This window comes from Pholcus phalangioides, unplaced genomic scaffold, assembly GCF_987345545.1.
Source record: "Pholcus phalangioides strain wild (caught in Gottingen) unplaced genomic scaffold, Ppha-v1.0 ptg000020l_1, whole genome shotgun sequence".
NCBI lineage: Eukaryota > Metazoa > Arthropoda > Arachnida > Araneae > Pholcidae > Pholcus > Pholcus phalangioides.
The window spans coordinates 8,900,607-8,919,550 of record NW_028301613.1 but is presented as its reverse complement, the minus strand read 5'-3'; the positions used below and the strand labels follow the sequence as shown (position 1 = coordinate 8,919,550).

Here is an 18,944-nt window from a genome sequence, read left to right as displayed (position 1 = left end):
TACCCTGACTTACGTGTTTTAAGGTGCAAGTAATCAAACATCATGAGCAAAAAATAATTCAATAAAATGCTCAAACTTATGAGAAAGTATTTATTTGACTTTCAAGCATAAATTGAAAGCAAAAATTTCATTTTTTAGGATATGAAAGCTTAGGTGCATTAAAAAAAAAACATGCGTACTAGACTGTATTTATTGGTAAGAGGAAATACAGCTGTTATTCTTCATAAGTCGATCATTTTTGTACATGTGTTTACATTTTGGGAGCATTGAACAAGGTTAATATGATATCCATAATTTTATTTGCAAAAATTTTCTCAGGGAAATACAAGTTTTCCATGAAGCAACACACAAGACTTCAGAAATAAATTAATCTTACAAGTCAAGGTGGTACTGTATACTGTAATATATACTGGATTTATAGGAATGAGTGCAAAATAAACATATGTATAAGGAATTTTAATTGGAAAATTATGAAAAATATAGAAGCTTTTAGTCAAAGAAATTAAGTTCTTTTATATTTTTTTTGAAGTTTGCTATAGCCATATATGTGTATAACAACATTATATGTACAAGGAATCTCAAAATCTGAAGGACCAAACATTTGTGATTTTGAAGCTCGATTTAAAGGTTTGAGTCTGTTGAGTTCTCGATTTAAAGGTTTCAACCATATGAGTAAAATGTTGTGAATGTATATAGCACGTGTTGTTTGTGCAGTATGTTTCCATAATAAAATTTAATTTTCAACTAAAAATTTGTAAAAGATGACAGAAAAGAAATAATAGCCATTCAAAAAAAAATTATTTTCTCATATTACTCCTTTTTAAATCATCATAAATGCAGAAATCTCAAAAACAATTTCTTCAAGAAAGTAATGGGATGGCAATGGTTATTTAGAGGAACATGGAAGGTGAAAAATCATCTTCATACCTAATAATAATACAACAGATGAATTGATTTATTCTGTCAATTTAGAGACAAAAGCATAACATTTTTATAAAATACAAATACAAGGCCCCAACAGGCAAAATGCCCAACGAGGTGGCTGAGAAAAAGATGCCCATAACAAGTATGGATGTCATATGTTACTAAAATACAGCAACCCAATTAAAAGTGCAATAATAAAATTATAAACAATATGTATATACATGACAAAATATTATACAATGCCCATAATGTATTTATGGTTGTCTTATTCTACGTATGGATGGATTATCGATTTACCCTAACATGTTTATCGTATTTATTTTTAAACGTGTCAATTGTGTTAGAATTTACTGCCGCAGGGGTAAGCTATTCCATTTATTAACAACCCTATTAGAGAAAAATTCCCTTGCGACACCATAACCTAGAATTGCCCCTTACCAATCGAAACTAGTGCCCCTTGTAAAAGCAGTCGATTGACGACGAATTAATAAATCATGGTCTATCCTATCAATCCCGTTAAAAATTTTGAACACTTTGATCATATCTCCCTGACACCTGCATTCATCCAGTAAACATATTCAAAAGATGAAGTCTTTCTTCATAACTCAAGCCCCGTGTGCCAATAAGGACACACGTAGCTCTTCTCTGCACCCCTTCAACCAAGTCTATGTCCCACTGTAGGTATTTTGGTTCTCTTGGTCACATAATGGCTTCTAATAAAAATTACAATTCATAGCCTTGATAAGGGGTTATTCAAGTATTATGTAAGCGTCAAAGGGACGGAAGATGGGGGCCTCTTGATTTACTTTTGATGACAAGGTGAGGAAGGGGTTCAAATAAAGATTAAATCAAAACAAGCGTATGAAAATATGACACATCCTTAATGGCATCTACAAATAAAAACTGAAAAAGCAGAAAGGTCGAAATAAGTCACTGAAACCAGTAAAAAAAATGTATTTCTCTTGTTTGTAAGAAGTTCACTATTTATTGTGATCTGCAGTTGTCTTGAAGTAGGACTCAACTCACCCATACAATTGCAGTAGATGTGATCTACTGTAGGGCAGATTAAACTTATATTTGGGAATCAGAGTATAACTTAATTTTGCTGACAATGAAAATGCCTCCACAACAATTCAAATTCAGCTTTAGAATAACTTTTAAGCATAATTAACCTATAATTGAAACTTTAAAAAAGAAATTACCACAAAGAAACGATTCATTCGTGGACTTTTCAAGTTGGTGCCAATAAAAAAGAACTTTATGGTGTGATATGGAGCATCACTGGGAACCAATGATTTGTACAATGGCAGTCGAAACGGACTTTCAAATTCTATATTGAGTACATCTTCCATTCTCAAAGTCAAATATATCAAAGATTCAATCCACTTAACTGCCGATGCGGGCACCTAATATTGGAAAAATGATATAATTAATGATAATGCTTACATCATTACTCCTTTTTATGCTGCAAAAATATAATCCACCTGTGGCACCGAAATTTTCTGCTTTAACCCACAACCACAGGGTAGCTGGCTGTAAATTGCCTCACAGAATATGTCTGGATTGTTGTTGGTCACAGAAAAGGGGTAGAGACAGAATGGTTTTTTCCAGTGAAAAATATTCAAAGAAATAATAAAACAATATTCACAGAAAAATAACATAGAGAAATATTAGTGAGGTGTCTGTATGATTTGTCAGTGGTATTATTAAAGTCACAGAATGAAATTCTTTTGACTTTAATGACAGAGTATCCGAAATACTGTAAGTACTAAAAAATGGAACTACCATATTTTCCACTAGGGTTTTGTGAAGAAATAAGACTTTAATTTTGATGATTAAAGATACCCAAGTTATAATAGGATAAAAATTTTCATTAAAATGAAGATTACATTCATATAACAGAAATGGATACTGACACAGTAAAAACACAATCTTAGAATAAAATGCCAAAAAAATTAACCCCAAAATTACAAAAAACAAAAAATACAGCCAATACAAATATATAATTATATACAAAATGAATTACACTGGGGTTAAAGATGAAATATATTTACCAAATGCAAAATGTTGAGAATTGAAGTAAAAATTTTTGTTTCATATTCAAGGCCAACTTCTTCCAATCTCTTTCCTTCAGTTTTTTCTCTGGTTTTTACATCTTTCTGCTCAGATTTTTGCTTGGCTATACCAAAGCACGTTTGCAAATGACCAAGCAATTCATTTCGCAAATGGTCATTCACGTGGTTGGGAAACAGTTGCACCACATAGCTTAGTTGCTTTAGAACTGATAGATCTAGATAACTGGATATTTTTCTTGACAGGTGACATATTTCCTTGTTAACCTGATTGAATAATTAAAAATCATTTTAAAAATCTAAATGAACTGTATTTTATGTATCATTCATTATGATAATACATTGGAGTGTGTTACTTTTTGCAGTTGTAATACAAGTAGTATTTGTATTATAGTACTTCTACTTGTATGCAGTAGAGTCTTGAAAATTTGAGCCCCAAAAGTTCGAGTTTCTGAATAGTCCCAGGCATTGGGAAATTTTTGAATTTCCTTCTTGAGACAAAACCCTCTCTTCCTTTCCCCCCCTCCCAAGAATACTATGCAGTACGTACATATATACTAATATATAGTATATTATGTACTAATTTCAGTTTGAAAGGAGCTATAATGGGTTTTTAACTGATGTAATAATATATTAGACTCCCTTGAATGGACATAGACCATTTTAACGTTCGGGAGTCACTCTGAGAGAGGAAAAAAGTTTTATTTTCTTTTTGTAATGGTGACCAACATAATTGTCCTTGTTTACTTAAAATTATTCGAAAGGCAGTTGAAAACTATCAGTGTCTCAGCCTAGTTCACCATCAATATCTCACCCCCCACTCTTCTCAATCCCTCTCTCATCTGCACGCCCTTCTAACATTCTTTATTTTATTTTTAACTCATCATATGGCATCATAAGATCTCCACTCTGCATTGTTTGCAATCTCTGTGAGATGATGCAAAATTACTTAAAAAAATACAAATAGAAAGTATATTTCTATGCTAAGTTTGAACAATGGTTAGATTTTGCTGCTAACAAAAGAAGCACAGTTTTGAAAGAAAAAAAATTGACTGTTTCTTCACGTAATGAAAATTCTCCCCTGTAATATATTATCTTTATTCAAGAATAAAAAACCAGTAAGTATGCTAACAGTTACAATAACTACAGTTACAAATAACTAGTTACAATGTTGAATCTCATTAAAAAGTGAAAGAATGGGGAAACAAATTTTTTCCACAGACATATTTATTTTTGCAATACTGAAATTTGTCCAATGTGTAAAATACATATGGTCACTTCAGTTTTTTTTTGGTTATTCACTACTACTACTAAACCAGACATGCACCTCGTCCATATTCCTCTATGGAACTTCTAACGAATTGGTCCATGTTGGAATGTGATGTATGTATAGTGAACCTTGAAGTTTTGCTGTGTAATGCTTGTTATGTGTAGTGCAGCCATCTGCAATCAATTTTTTAAACTATGGGGTTTTCTCAATTCATAGTGAGTGAAGTGTAATGAATGAGTAATTGTAACGTTGTAGGCCTGTTGCACCCTGTGGCGAGATTTTTTAATGGGGAGATCGGCTCACATCCGTGCCTTGAAGTTGGGAACAGCAGAAAACCAACTTCAGCTGACCACCACAGCGGCGACTGTGGGGTTTGAACCTGGATCCTCGCGACTATGTGACCACTCAACCGCCACAGCAGCTTTGGTTATTCACTGACAACAATTTCTCAAACCACATACAAATCTCTGTACATTCAAAACCAGATGCAAAAACATGATGCATCTTTTCTTATTTTAGATGTTTCTCACTTCAGAATTAAAATATATTCTTGGTGCACATAAATTAAAGCGAAACAGTAATCTTATATATAAATGTGAAAGTATGTCTGTATGTATGTTTTTTATACAAATCTACAGTTTTAGGCCGATCGTCGCCAAATTTTGCATATATACCAAACAGGACTGGGATTGAACCGTAGGCTACTGGCTACTTTAAAAGTTCATCAGAGCAAAAAGGTAAATGTCCAAAAGGGGTGAGAAACCGTCAGGAAGCAATGGTTTCTGGGCCCCAACAGTCACTTTCGGAACGTTTACTTTGGTTACCATGGTTTCCAACAATGCGTTTCAGACATGTATATATGCCTTTACACAATGGTTTGTCACACCTTTAATTCTGTTATTGTAACAGTTTATTCCTTTACAAAGGTTTGTCACTTTTCCAATCCTCCCAGTAATTGAAGAAAACCCGGGAAGCGCCGGGTATTTCTGCTAGCCTATATACAGGGTGTCCTGTAAGTGGTAATGCAGACTTTATCAAAAGGTTTTCCCAAATATTGCATGGAACTACAAAAATCATCAGTGGCTCAGTGCACATGCTATATTAGCAGCTACGAACAATGATGTCAATGCCATCAATTTCAGCATTCAAAACGGAATACCAGGCAAAGCAACAATGTATAAGTCCATTGATACTGTGATGAATCAAGACGAAGTTGTCAATTACCCAACAGAATTCTTGAATTCACTTGATTTGCCAGGTATGCCACTGCACATTTTAACATAGAAAATTGGTGTGCCTATCATTCTTCTCAGAAACATCAATCCACCACGACTTTGCAACGGTACAAGACTTTCGGTGAAAAAGATGAACAATGTCATCGAAGCTACAACTTTGAATGGGGGAAGAAGAATGGAAATTCAAGGGGGAAGATGTATTTTGTGTGTGTTGCCACGCCTTCCAATGATCCCAACATATATGCCCTTTAAAGTCAAACATTCAGTTTCCGGTGTGACTCACTTTTGCAATGACCATCAACAAAGCACAAGGACAATCCCTGCAAGTGTGTGGGCTAGATTTGGAGAATCTGTGCTTCTCACATGAACAACTGTATGTGGCCAGCTCACACGTCAGAAAACCTTCTGATTTATTCGTGTACACACCAGATGGAAAAACAAAAAATATTGTGTATCCACAAGCACTCTAATAAATAAATAGAATTAAAATGATGCTTTGATATGTTTTCCATATGAAAATGAATAAGTTTCAATAAAAATGACACAATGTAAATTGAATGTTATCATAACGAGTTTCCTTGAATTTCCTTTCTTTTGAGATCGCAGCAACGCGTGACGGGTAAAAAAGCTAGTGGCAAATAAAACAAACATATTAAAGAAAGCATGAAAATAAAAAAGTAAAGTTGCATTATTTATTCTTTTAAGGAATAAAAAACAAAAACTAAACATTTGAAATCATATACACTACATACCAACTCAATCTGTATATGCCACTTGTCAACTACTTGTTTTGAACATTTAAATGCGTGTTCTTGCAGTTCACAGTTTGGAGAAAAGATGTATTTGAACATCATAATAAATACTTCTTGCCTTCTATTTTCAAACTTTTGGCACTCGATAAGAACACCCATAGCAGCTGAACGAATATGCATTAAGCCTTTAATGTCTTTGTAACAAGAATACTTTTTCAGGTCTTCATCCTCCATGCTACAAACTCTCATCAAATCTTCAAACAATATCTTGTGTTCAGTCTTTTCAGGATCTTATTAAAAATACATTTAAAACTTCAATTAATTGTATATATCATAAACTTATACTGAATATAATTTGTCTATGAAATTATATTCAGTGATATAAACTATAAGTGATATAGTTTGATAAGTGCAAGACTTTTCAAGAGAAGACTGACCAATGAGCGCAATGTGTAATTTTGCTTTCTCAGCTTGTTGGGTACTAATTTGCCTCGATTGTTCATTGTTAAAAGTCTCACTCTTTTAGTTAAAAATGAATCTTTTAACTCAATATTCAGTAAAACAATTTAGAGACCTTCTGATGATGCCTAATTAGTGTTGAGCAAATATTGAGAAGAAAAATAACTCGTACCGATAACTGCCTTCTTTTCAATTTCCCACATAGAAACAGTTAAACAACATAGAAATCTGTGTCTGGAATCTGGAACCTGTCTAAGACGAACACTGTATGAAACAGAAACCTGTCTTGAATGAAACAGAGACATAGTCTAGTGGATAATGAATGTTTTTTCATTATGGGGAACCTCTTTAAGACAGAAACTGTATAATATAGAAACAGAAGGCATATTTAGTTTATTTTTGATTAAAAACCTGGTAAAAAGGAAAGAATTTTTGGCCAAGTGCAAGTGTTTTTGTCCCTTGAATGGGAAAAAATTAAGTTGTACTGATTTTTGTTTTGTTAGGCAACTCTTACTTCTAGGAAAAACGATGTGTATTGTATGTGATTGTATGTGAAAACTATTGTAACTATTGTATGTGAACTGGTTTTGGAAGTAAGCGATTGGGTTTGGATGAAAGCAGATTTATTAAAAGCCTGTTTCGTTTATGATGAAAATGATGGCTTTCGTTAGAAAGCAATTCTGTTTCTTAAAAAATTGTTGATAATTTCCATTTTAAGTAGTTTGGGAGAGGAATAGGTGAGTGAGACTCACAATTTATGTGATAAAGTATGGTGTTGCTGCAACCCACTGATTGATGATTTAAGACGCACTGTGTGCAAAAACGTGTGGGATAAGAAAGAAAATGTTACGCTGGAGTCTTTCATGTGTTTCGCATTTCATTCAACCACCAGTTTGTAAAATTTAAGTGTTGCAGAGATTTTTTTCCAAAGCAAAAAGTTTGCTATTGGAAAAACCTAATGGTATGATATTATCAAAAGAAAACGTGAAATTTGAGAAGAATGGTTGAATGGAAATGGAGAAACAAAACGTAAAATATGCAAGACTGGAAATGAGCAAATTAATGAAATTGTATGGGAATGGTTTGTGGATGATAGATCTAAAAAAATAGAGATATCTGGGCCAATGGTTCAAATTGAAGCAAAAAAAAAACCTTAGGAACCGACTTGGGAAGAAAGATTTCTATGCATCCAATCCAAGGCTAGAAAGTTTTTGAAAACGACATTCAATAAAATTCAAGGAAGTATGTGGTGAAGATGCTGATATTGATCTTGAGACTGTGAATAACTGGAGTGAAAATTTTTTGAATTTAATTGAAGGATAATGTTCTGATCGTGTCTGCAAAAAAATAGAATTCCGGGTTTAAACAAAAAATTTTTTTTATTGAACTCTGAATTGATCAGATAAAAAGATTAAGTCCCATGCTTTTGGAAAGACGGTAACAATCAATACAACTTGGGCATACTGAATGCCAAGGACCAAACGTCTGCATCAGAAAATGAAAAGGAAAAATATAGAAGAACACAATGTCCTCTAAATGCACATTACAGAATTGTAAACAGATACAATGTTAAAGACATAGCGAATGGAGATGAAACCGGATTGTTCTGAAGGACCCTACTAAACAAAACTCTTTGCTTGAAGGGAGAAAGTTGTGCTGGAGGCAAAAAGTTGAAGGAAAGGCTTAATGTGTTTTTGTGTGCTTTCATGACTGGAGAAAAGGAAAAACCTCTGGCTATTGTTAAATCCACTAAACCATGTTGTTTCAGGAATATAAATCCAAAAACTCTACTGGTTGAGTGGAAGGCAAAAAAAAAAAAAAAAGCGTGGATGACAGCTAAAATCATGGAAGAGTGGCTTGTTGCCTTTAATGCCAGGATGAAGAAACAAAAGACAGGTTCTGCCATTTCTTGACAATGTGACTTGCCATCCTCACATTGAACTTTCTAATGTTAGACTGGCTTCCCCCCCCCCCCCCAGCACAACTAGTGTTACACAGCCAATGGATCAAGGAGTGATTCCAAACATGAAAACAATTACCAGAGCTTTGTTTTGTAATGCAATCACTGCTGGCAAAGATGAAAAATGCACCAAGTTTGCAATATTGTGGCTTTTGAAAGCATGGGAAAAAGTTGATAGTGAAACCATAAAACTCTGTTTTGTGAGAGCAAACTTCCCCGGGGAAATAAATTCAATAGAAGAATTAGTCAGTCATGAAATTGATAATCTACAAGATGCATTAGATGCAGCAAAAGTAGGATTGCATGCAATAGACTTCATAACAGTATATGATGAACTAGCAACGGTAGCACCATACAAAAACTGTATTAGAACTGCTATATCGGGGCAGCTTACTGATGAAGAGAAATCCAACACAGTTGCAGAAAAAAATCTTAGGATAAACTCGTACACCCAAGTGCAGTTCAGTGCCTTACGAATTTACAGGACTTTGCAGCTTATAAAATGACATGGAGCTTTTGAGCATGATAACCAGTGCTCTAATGTTTGTGGAAAACCTGTATTGTAAGAACGGCACTGGTACAGAAAACTGTGCTTGATTATTTCAAAAAATAATTCACGTAAATATGGCCAGAAATGTATAATCTTTCTTTCACAAAGGTGTTGGGTCACAAATTGGTTGTTGATCTCACTGTCACTATTTTTAAAAAGGTATGCATTATTTCTCAATTATTTTTAATTTTAAATAGTAATTTTTTTTTCACTTTTGACATAAGTGTTCATTCTGTTGCTATTCAGGAAAGACTTTTATAATGAAGTTTAATTATTTGCACAGATTATGAAACTTCAAATGTGTTGTAATTTGAAATAACATTAAAAAATTCAAAATACGGTAATAATATGCATGTCACTGTTTAATACACGTCAGTCTATAGTATTTTGGATGATATTCTAAAAATTTAAGTTTTGCATAATGATAGAAAAAAATACTGAATATATTTTTGTGTGCACCTTTATAAAACAGAAATCTGCTTGTAACGGAAAAAAATTTGTCCCTTGACATTCTGTTTTATACAGGTTTCACTGTATATTAAATTTAAATCAAAAGTTATTTTCACTGCTTGGTTTGATCACTGACTTTGAGTATCTTCTCTTAGAGTGGACTTATCTTTGAACATACAAATAAATAACATTGTGGTTCTGTATATTGGCCGTTTTAATGTATTTTTATCAACCAACTTAAAATGAATAAAATGGCAAAAAATTTGGTAGGCTTACTCAGAGAAATGATAGGATCATTTTGTTTCATGCAAAAGCAAAGACCATTCATCAAACCAATCTGTGCAGAAATAGAAAAGTGGAAAATAGAGGGCTTTGGCAGAACAGTTTCTTCCAGCAAAACTAGATAAGGTGTGAAAATGTCATTGACAGTTTTTTCTGACACAGTAGCCAGCACAGAGATACACTGTTGAGCCTTTGGAAAAAAGAAAATTCAGCAATATGATTCCAAAAAAATCTTTCTATTAATATAAAATGTTCAAAAATGTAACATCAATGTTTCATGATTTTTTTTTCATGTAAATTTCTATATCTACTACCCCAAATTTTTGTACCAGTCTTCCTGTTACTGTGGCAAGCAAATTAGTATATATATACATCAAATCCTTCATCAGTAAATGCAATGGAAATGCAAAGATGTTCAACTTTGGTATAAGTTTTATTTTATTTTTCAAGGATGTTATTATAAAAATGAATTTTTCAAGAAATTTATGAATTCTAAAAATATGCAGACACAGAATAATGCTGAAAATGATGTTAAATCAGTAAATTCAATTCACAATGAGTTTTCTTTTAATTTTTTCTTATGGCAAAATGAGATTATTCATATAATGTAACCAATATGCTACAGCCAATGTCGAAGTCTGGGCAAATTGCAAAATTAGTATTGGGCATGACATACACACCAAATGGCATTAACTAACATATGTATTCAAATACTATAACAACATTACTCACTAATTCTCGAACTGCTGCATCATGTGATATGATCAATTGAATAAGCTCTTGGGTGACTTCACTGATAGCCTTTGTTTGCAAATCAACTAAATCATCACTTTCACTGTCTTGCATCAAGGGAGTACAAAATTCCTTCAGCATTTGTTTTAGAACATGGCTTAATTACATAATAAAAAGTAATAATTAATAACCAAACTTATATGATTTGATCAATACAAAATTACAAATGTGTCACACCAATACTAACGTATTTTAGCACATCCAGTCAAGCTAGTGATTTGAAAGAAAAAGAAACAAAAGAACACACTTTCCAGAACATACACTCAAACGAACACTCCACTATGATTTTGTTTAGTGCTTTTCTTAAAATGAAGATACACTAAAATAATTTCGTATTTTAAAAGCTATTCTGGCTGGAACATTTCCAAAAATTTTGCCTTTGCTAAAACTTTCAAGAAACCAGATTCTTTAACTATTGTGTTGAACTAACAATTGAAGAGTTGATTAAACAATTTTCAAACTCTTGAGACAGTTTAACAACTAAAGCTATGGTTTTCAAACTTTCGCCTGTCGCAGCTCCCTTGCCTCAGTCAATTTTCATTCACGGGTTGCCAGAATACCTTAACAAAGAACTTCCCCTAAGCATTAAACAAGCACACATCTATGTCACCTATTCCTTACGTAGATTAACTATGCCTCTAGAAGCCACAATGTACGACTTTGAAGATCTGCCCATTGCCAGCGATCTCAAACCTAATTTTGTAAAAATGAACTATGGGGCACATTCCCAGATCACTCTAGTGATCTGCAGCACAGTTCCAGAGCACTTCAGTGACCCGTGGTGCAATTTTACACACCTTATAGTTAATGTATAGTTATATATATAATGTGTTATATATATACTGTACTAATGTACAATACCTTTTTTTACTTTGAACACAGCTAATGAAATCATAATGAAGTAGATTGAAAAGGCACATCACCTTTACATAGAGGTTTAGGTAGACTCCTCACGCACACACACGTTTCTGGAGAAATAACCTTTTTTTCATTGATTTATGAGATTGTGAAACATAAATGTAATTACGTTTCAATTACACTTTCAATTTACCTTGCATTGTGTTGCACACCAATGGAAATTTCACCAGTAAGATCTGACACCACGTACATTAGAGCTTTCAAGAACATAGACATTCGCTCATAAACCCACACTGAAGTGTGCCATTTGAGCAAAGTGTTTATGCCAATGCTCCTATGATACATGAAAAAGAAAATATGTATAGTTTGGGGGGAAAACATGCAACTACTGTATAATAGACATGAGTGAATATCATATAAAAATCTCTTTTCAACATGAAAAAGAATAATCTGACCTGTAAACATTCCAAAATAAGAGTCTTCAAAAGTATAAGATAACAAAATTAGTTCAGGAAAATGATTATTAAGGCTAGGATTTCTATGACTGCATATTTTTCATGATTTCACTATTTCACATGATAACACATTTTTTCATGATTTTCAGAATTAAAGGCATATTTTCATATTTTAGAGCATTATTTGCATACTTCAGCAGTACAATAAAAAGGGATTTTTTCTGCAAGCTCTATCTTTTTTCAAATTAATTTCCCACAATTGGCAATTTTACTTACTTTTGGCATCGTTTTTTTTGGCAATGATTGCTGATTTTTTAGCGATATTAGGAATAATTGAAAATTTTATTTGTGCACCTTTTGTATCATTTTTGACGATAATTGGCGATTTTCCTGCAATTTCCATATTTTTCTCAAGGAGAAATATGGTCAGCTTATTTATTATATAAAGGGATATTTTTAAGATTTTACAGCATATGTTTAGGCTCTTATGGCATATTTTTAGTTTTTTCAGTGTATAAATATATTTTTTATAGAATTTATTCTCTCGGTTTTTAAGTCATTCAAATCCAGCTCTACTGATTATGTATTCTCATACTTAATAAAAAATAAAACTTCACAAATTTCATTTTGTATAAATAAAGATTAAGAACTTACCCCCCAAATTTTGAATACCAAGCTCTTTCATAACATAGACTTGTTAGTTTTTTGGCAAGATAATCATGGACTGGCAGCTGACGAATCTATAAATGTAGTTTGGAGAATCGACAAGTATTACATACAAATAAAAATTAGACCACAAATTTAAAAAGCTGAAATGATATTTTTTTTTAATCACAGGCTTTTGATTTTTTTCCCCACTGAAATAAATATTTTACATACAAGAAATAGGTAGTATCTGAAACTTATAAGTAAATAATGTAAAACCACATACATATACAAAACCTGTGTTTATTCCTGTCAAAAAACAATGGAATAGCAAAAGTGTTTTAATTTATAGAACAGTCAGATACCTCTGTATAAGATCATAATTAGAGACAATAAAAATAACTTCATAAGCAGGGTGACTTACTTAATAATGAGTAATCCCAATAAGGGCCAGAAATGGAAGGAGGCAATGGGGTCAGCTGCCCTGAGCAACTTTTTTTATGTAATTTTTTAATATTTTTGACTTGCTTGTGTAGAGATTTCATGATGAAATACATTTATAAAATTAACTCTGACTACCTAAATTATTTGTAAATGAATACTATACAGTGAGTTTGTGATTTGAAAAGCACAGAATCACAAATGTCAGCGGAGAGTGTGAATTAGAAGATGTACAATCTTCAGAAGAGTACAGACCTGATTATGACACATCACCTAACTTCATAGAACAGAAGGACTTGAAATGATTTTGTGATTTTGTTTCTTTTATTTAAAACTTTCTAAACGGCAAGCTTAATTTTTGAGTTTCAGGTTGAAAAAAATCAAACCTTCTGCTGAAGGAACAAAGATTTCAAGTTTCTGATAAAGAAGTGACTATTTTTTAATACATTTTGAAATATGGAATTCAATGTGCGTGTGTTTCGACATGAAGGGATGATAACTATGTGTTTCTGTAATGCTTGATTCATTGGACAACAACAAGAGCATGATCGAAGATGTCACTAAAAATTCACTTATACTCTGATTTATTTCAAAAATGTTAGGCTTTTTGCGATGAACAACATGAATACTTTTACCAGGGTATCCTCACTGTAGAGCAGCAGTTCTCAACCGATGCTCTGTGTGTACTTCCCAAGGGCTCCTCCGCAACTTGAGAAAAATAAAATAAATCAGTAAATTTGATAGATAAATTAAAAAAAAAAAAGAGGTCTAAAGGGAAAATCCACCGTAAAAATTATGCATTGAAAAGGGGTCCACGAGTCCAAAAAGGTTGAGAACCGCTGCTGTAGAAAATCATTAGCCGAGACATTGGAACCCTTCATTGATAGAGTGTTACTGTTGGTTTTTAATTAGGGAGATGTATTTAAATACATGTTCATATATACATAAGTGTATTTTTATTATCAGCAGTAATCCAGATGAATTAGAAGAAATGATACAAGAACTGGCAAAAGCAAGTGTTCAGGTGGTTTTGAAAATGAATCTGCAAAAGACTAAAGTTATGTTCAACTTCTTTGCTTTGAAGATCCTGCTTAACAACAGACATAGAAGTAGAAAGCTATGAATACCTGGGACAAGAAATTGTCATGGACAATCATTAATGAAATAAACAGAAGATCAGATGGAGTGCTTTTGACAAAAACTGTATAATTCTGAAGACCCACATGCTATCATGCCTGAAAAGAAAAGTGTTTAACCAGTGATACCAGCACTGACTTATGGAGATGAAACAAAGGCTGCAGACAATACAAAGAAGCATGGAAGGATATATGTTAGGCATCATATAAAGGTATATGATATCCAGGAAAGAATTAAACTGTTAAAATGGAAATAGATTGGACATATTCCAAGAAGACAGGACAACAGATGAACAAGTATTCTGGACTGGCAGCCCTGTGGTGCTAAACATTCAAGAAGGCACACCCAAACAAGATGGAGTGATGAGATCTGAAAAGTGGCTGCAGTCAACAGGATGGCAAAAGAAGCAGACAAGTGTAAAATGGAAAAATTTAGACCTTTATCCAGAAGTGGATTGCAAATGATTGTTGTTGTTGATGATGATATATAGTGAGTATATGTAAGCAATAAAATATGAAAGATTCAGAGAATTTTTTTCACACAAAATTTCATAATTAATGATCTTTTTTAATACCCAAAAATTCCCTGTTGCATATCCGATGAAAAAAAATTACATTCTAAACATTGTATAAGTGAAGTTGCATTTGCACCACAGTTGGTAAAAAAAATCTTTTTTTTTTTTAAAAAACCCAAATTCTTACATTTTAATAAAAACAAACTTTTGCAATTTAGTTATTTTATAGCTTAACTTAAAGAAATATTTTGTGTTTGAGAAATCTCTCTCTCTCTCTCTCTACGTTGTTATTAGCCCTTATAATAAAGATGTTTTCTCCAGTCACTTTTTCAATACTTAATTAGGAAGGTATTTTGCAAAAACTATGATAAAAACTAGGCGAATACAATGTGTTTAATGGAGTATAATTAATGCAGATTAATTAGCAATGATTTACGATATACAGGGTGGTTATATAACTAAAGTTCTCACTAAAATAAAAACCACTGGTCAGAAATACTTGAAAATTTACATGAATGTTCCTGAGGCAATGAAATTTTGTATGGCAAAGGGGGAAAAATACTTAAAAATGTAAAATAGAGGATGATGTACTCATCCAGCACATGGGAATTAGTTTCATAAACACAATTTCATAATTCATGGAAACATCACAAAAATGAAGTCATTTAAACAAACCACAACTTACACAAGAAATGTTAAATATGTCAACCACAGTTAGGTGGAAGAACACAAATGCTTGTTCAAAAACAGATCAGAGTAGGACTATGCCATGGTAATGATATGGATGTGCTTTCAATTTAATAAGGTTTACAATCCAACCACTGCACATAACATTTTGTTGATGGCAGCTGCTTTGCTGGTGCTGCAGTGTGCATCTTGATATAAAGTTGTGCTATTCACTAGGGCTGGATAAATCGAAAAAAAAATTTGGCGCCAGCCAAATTAGTTAAGAGTGAAGCATGTTTTTTCTACAAGAGAAAACAGTCCTCAGTAATGATTTTTTTTTTTTTTTACTTTTCGGAACTTTATGACTCATTCTCATGTTGGAAGACATTATTACGAAATCAAGAAAAAAAAATTGTCTCATACTTACACTTCATTTCAGCAATGATACATGCATGTAAAATTTTGGGTCAAAAACCGATTTTTTAGTCACCCCATCATCTGGGATTTGTCCAGCTCTGGTATTTAGCACCAGAGTGGCGCAGTGGTAAGATGCTCGCTTTCCACTAAATGAAGGTTGCTGTCAAGGTACACGAGTACGAATCCAGCCAAATTTGCATCAGAAGCAAGTTCTTTACCATCCAGGCCTGGGGGGACCGCTGATAGATGGCAGCGTCATTTCCCACCCAACTCCACAACTGAAAATTTCCGTATAGTAATATATGACCGGGTTAGTGTGGTGTAAAGTAGTCCTGCTATTTCACATACTGAGGCTGTTGAAGTGCGGAAGTGATATGCTTGCGCAAAATAGATTACGTTGCTGGCCAAGTATAGCATCATCTACTTGTACATTTTAAAGTTTTTTTTTCTTTCACCAAAAAAAATTCAATTGCTTCATGCAATGGACCCACGAAAATTTTCAAGTAATTCCGACCAGCAGTTTTCATTCGTGTTTTGAAATCCAAACTTTTTAATTATAATCACCCTGTATATAGCTGATTATTTTTCATGAATCACTTACATCCTAACCAAATGGTGACACAGTCCATATTCCAAGGAATTTCTAACTGAAAATTTTTTTGGACAAGGATCACCAGCCACTTCATAAACTGTCCAATTTCGGCTTTTATTACTGTACAGTAGAACCTTGATTAACTGGGGGTAATGTTGAAAATATGTGAAAATAATAATGATCCTATATTAAGCCTGGTGGGGATATACAGTACGAGATGTGCATCCTATGGAAAGGAAATAAAAATATCTGTGGGGTAATGCAACTACTAGTACATTGGTCTTTTTTTGGATTATAAGACCACCTGACTTTAGCATGCCAGTGAAGTCACTACTGTTGTTGCTTCTTTGTGAAGGAAAAAAAGGCCTGTGATATAAATACACCACCACGACATGTGTAATGCAGTCCTCATTCATGAATTTGCTTAAGATAGAGCGTCAGAATGCAGCGCAGTTAGAAAATGCAGTAAGAATGAGAAATTTTGATACTGTATATAATTTTCAGCAACTTCGATAGTTAGAAATGAAAGAAAATTTATATTCAGACTACTTTTATGAGAATTTTTTTTTGGTAAAAACCACTTGGTTTAAACCAAACAACCAAGATATGCACATCACACTTTTTACATATTTTTATCTTTCTCACATCAGAAAGGCATTTTCCCCCATGCAGAGCTATTACTCAATAAAAATGGGGGGTTTTGTTATTGAACTTATTATCCTCAGCAAAATTCTGATTTTTGAAGAAATAAGGTTATCCAAGCTATTCTGCTAATTTTGACAAGGAAATCTTCAACATGGAGTACTTCTCTCACCCCCCCCCCCCCCGGACCATTCTACCGCCCGGGGGGGGGGGGGAGATATTGCCTACTTTGGGAAACACTGTTCTAAACAATGTGTTTTATTATGAAAATGGAGCAAGAAGATCCCAAATGACAGGCTTGGATCTTCTAATGTTATGGAATGACTTTAACGAACGAAGGATACAATTGATGTTCATGATCATGCAAACAAAACTGGTGCAATAAGTCCAGAATATTTTTATATAATGGCAGTTTTATATTTTTTCTTTTGATATAATGATCACCCAACGCAACATCCATTTTTGATGTAACAATATAGTTGTTATAATGAATGTCGACTGTATCTTCAGATTCTGTGGTTAGATTGTATTTAGTGATGAGGGGAGGGATCAGAAAACTTGATCCACTCATCTTTTAATACAAATACAACGCCACAACAGGCAAAATGCCCAACGAGGTGACTGAGAAAAAGATGCCCATAACAAATATGGATGTCATATATTTCAAATATACAGCAACCCAATTAAAAACTAAAATTATAAACAATATATACACATGATAAAATACTATACAATGCCCATAATGCATTTATGGTTGTCTTATAAAAATTATAAGTGATGATAATGATCAGATGGCTCAAAAGCACTTCATGTGAGCATCATTGCGCGAATTGCCAGTGCTCATTTTCCACAACATTAGACTGAGCTTCAATAAATGCTTGGTTGCTTTGTAGAAGAAAAATATAACTGGAAAGATTAAATCAGAATTTTGCTGAGGATAATACGTTCAATAACAAAACCACCCATTTTCATTGAGTAATAGCTCTGCATGGGGGAAAAATGCCTTTCTGATGTGAGAAAGATATTGAAAAATATGTAAAAAGTGTGATGTGCAAATCTTGGTTATTTGGTTTAAACCAAGTGGTTTTTTTCAAAAAAAATCACATAAAACTGGCCTAAATATAATTTTTTCCTTTGAAAAATCTCATATTGGTTCATTATTAACCAAAATATTTCATTGTTACCACATTTTCTATTCTTGGGGTATTCTGATGTTATATTTTTAAATGGTGTAAGATGATATGAGTGGTTTTTTTCAAAAACAATCTCATAAAAGTGGTCTGAATATAAATTTTCTTTCATTTCTAACTATCGAAGTTGCTGAAAACTATATACAGCATCAAAATTTCTCATTCTTACTGCATTTTCTAACTGCACTACATTCTGATGCTCTATCTTAAGCAAATTCATGAATGAGGACTGGATTACACATGTCATGGTGGTGTATTTATATCACAGGCTTTCTTTCCCTTCACAAAGAAGCAACGAAGCAACAACAGTAGTGACTTCACTGGCATGCTAAAGTGAGGTGGTCTTATGATCCAAAAAGAGACCAATGTACTAGTAGTTGCATTACCCTACACAGGGCCGTATTTACGCTTTTGCCGCCCCCCTCCCATTTCAGTCTAACTTTTTTAAAGTATCTCAGCACCACTCAATGGTGACGAAATACTTTCTGCGATCTTGGTTATAGTCTAGCAACAAAATCAATAATGCATTACATAATATCTATACATATTATGTTTAACCGCACGTCTTAAAGTGTATTTTGAAATAGTGAAATACTTTCTCAAAATTGTTTCGTGGACTGACTAAAATTTTAGGCGGCGAC

The 18,944-nt window shown here is 33.1% G+C and overlaps 1 protein-coding gene across 2 annotated transcripts in view; it reads right to left on the bottom strand.

Annotated features, from left to right (window-relative positions):
- Positions 1-18,944, bottom strand: part of LOC149070940 (transformation/transcription domain-associated protein-like) — a 271,954-nt gene that overhangs the window by 164,383 nt on the left and 88,627 nt on the right. For both annotated transcript variants that reach the window (XM_089248856.1, XM_089248857.1), the window contains 7 exons: positions 12,714-12,799; positions 11,798-11,938; positions 10,687-10,843; positions 9,949-10,144; positions 6,254-6,543; positions 2,979-3,263; positions 2,127-2,330 (listed from right to left, as the gene is read on the bottom strand). In XM_089248856.1, the coding sequence (XP_089104982.1) occupies positions 2,127-2,330; positions 2,979-3,263; positions 6,254-6,543; positions 9,949-10,144; positions 10,687-10,843; positions 11,798-11,938; positions 12,714-12,799 (1,359 nt within the window). The remainder of the gene's footprint in view (positions 1-2,126; positions 2,331-2,978; positions 3,264-6,253; positions 6,544-9,948; positions 10,145-10,686; positions 10,844-11,797; positions 11,939-12,713; positions 12,800-18,944) is intronic.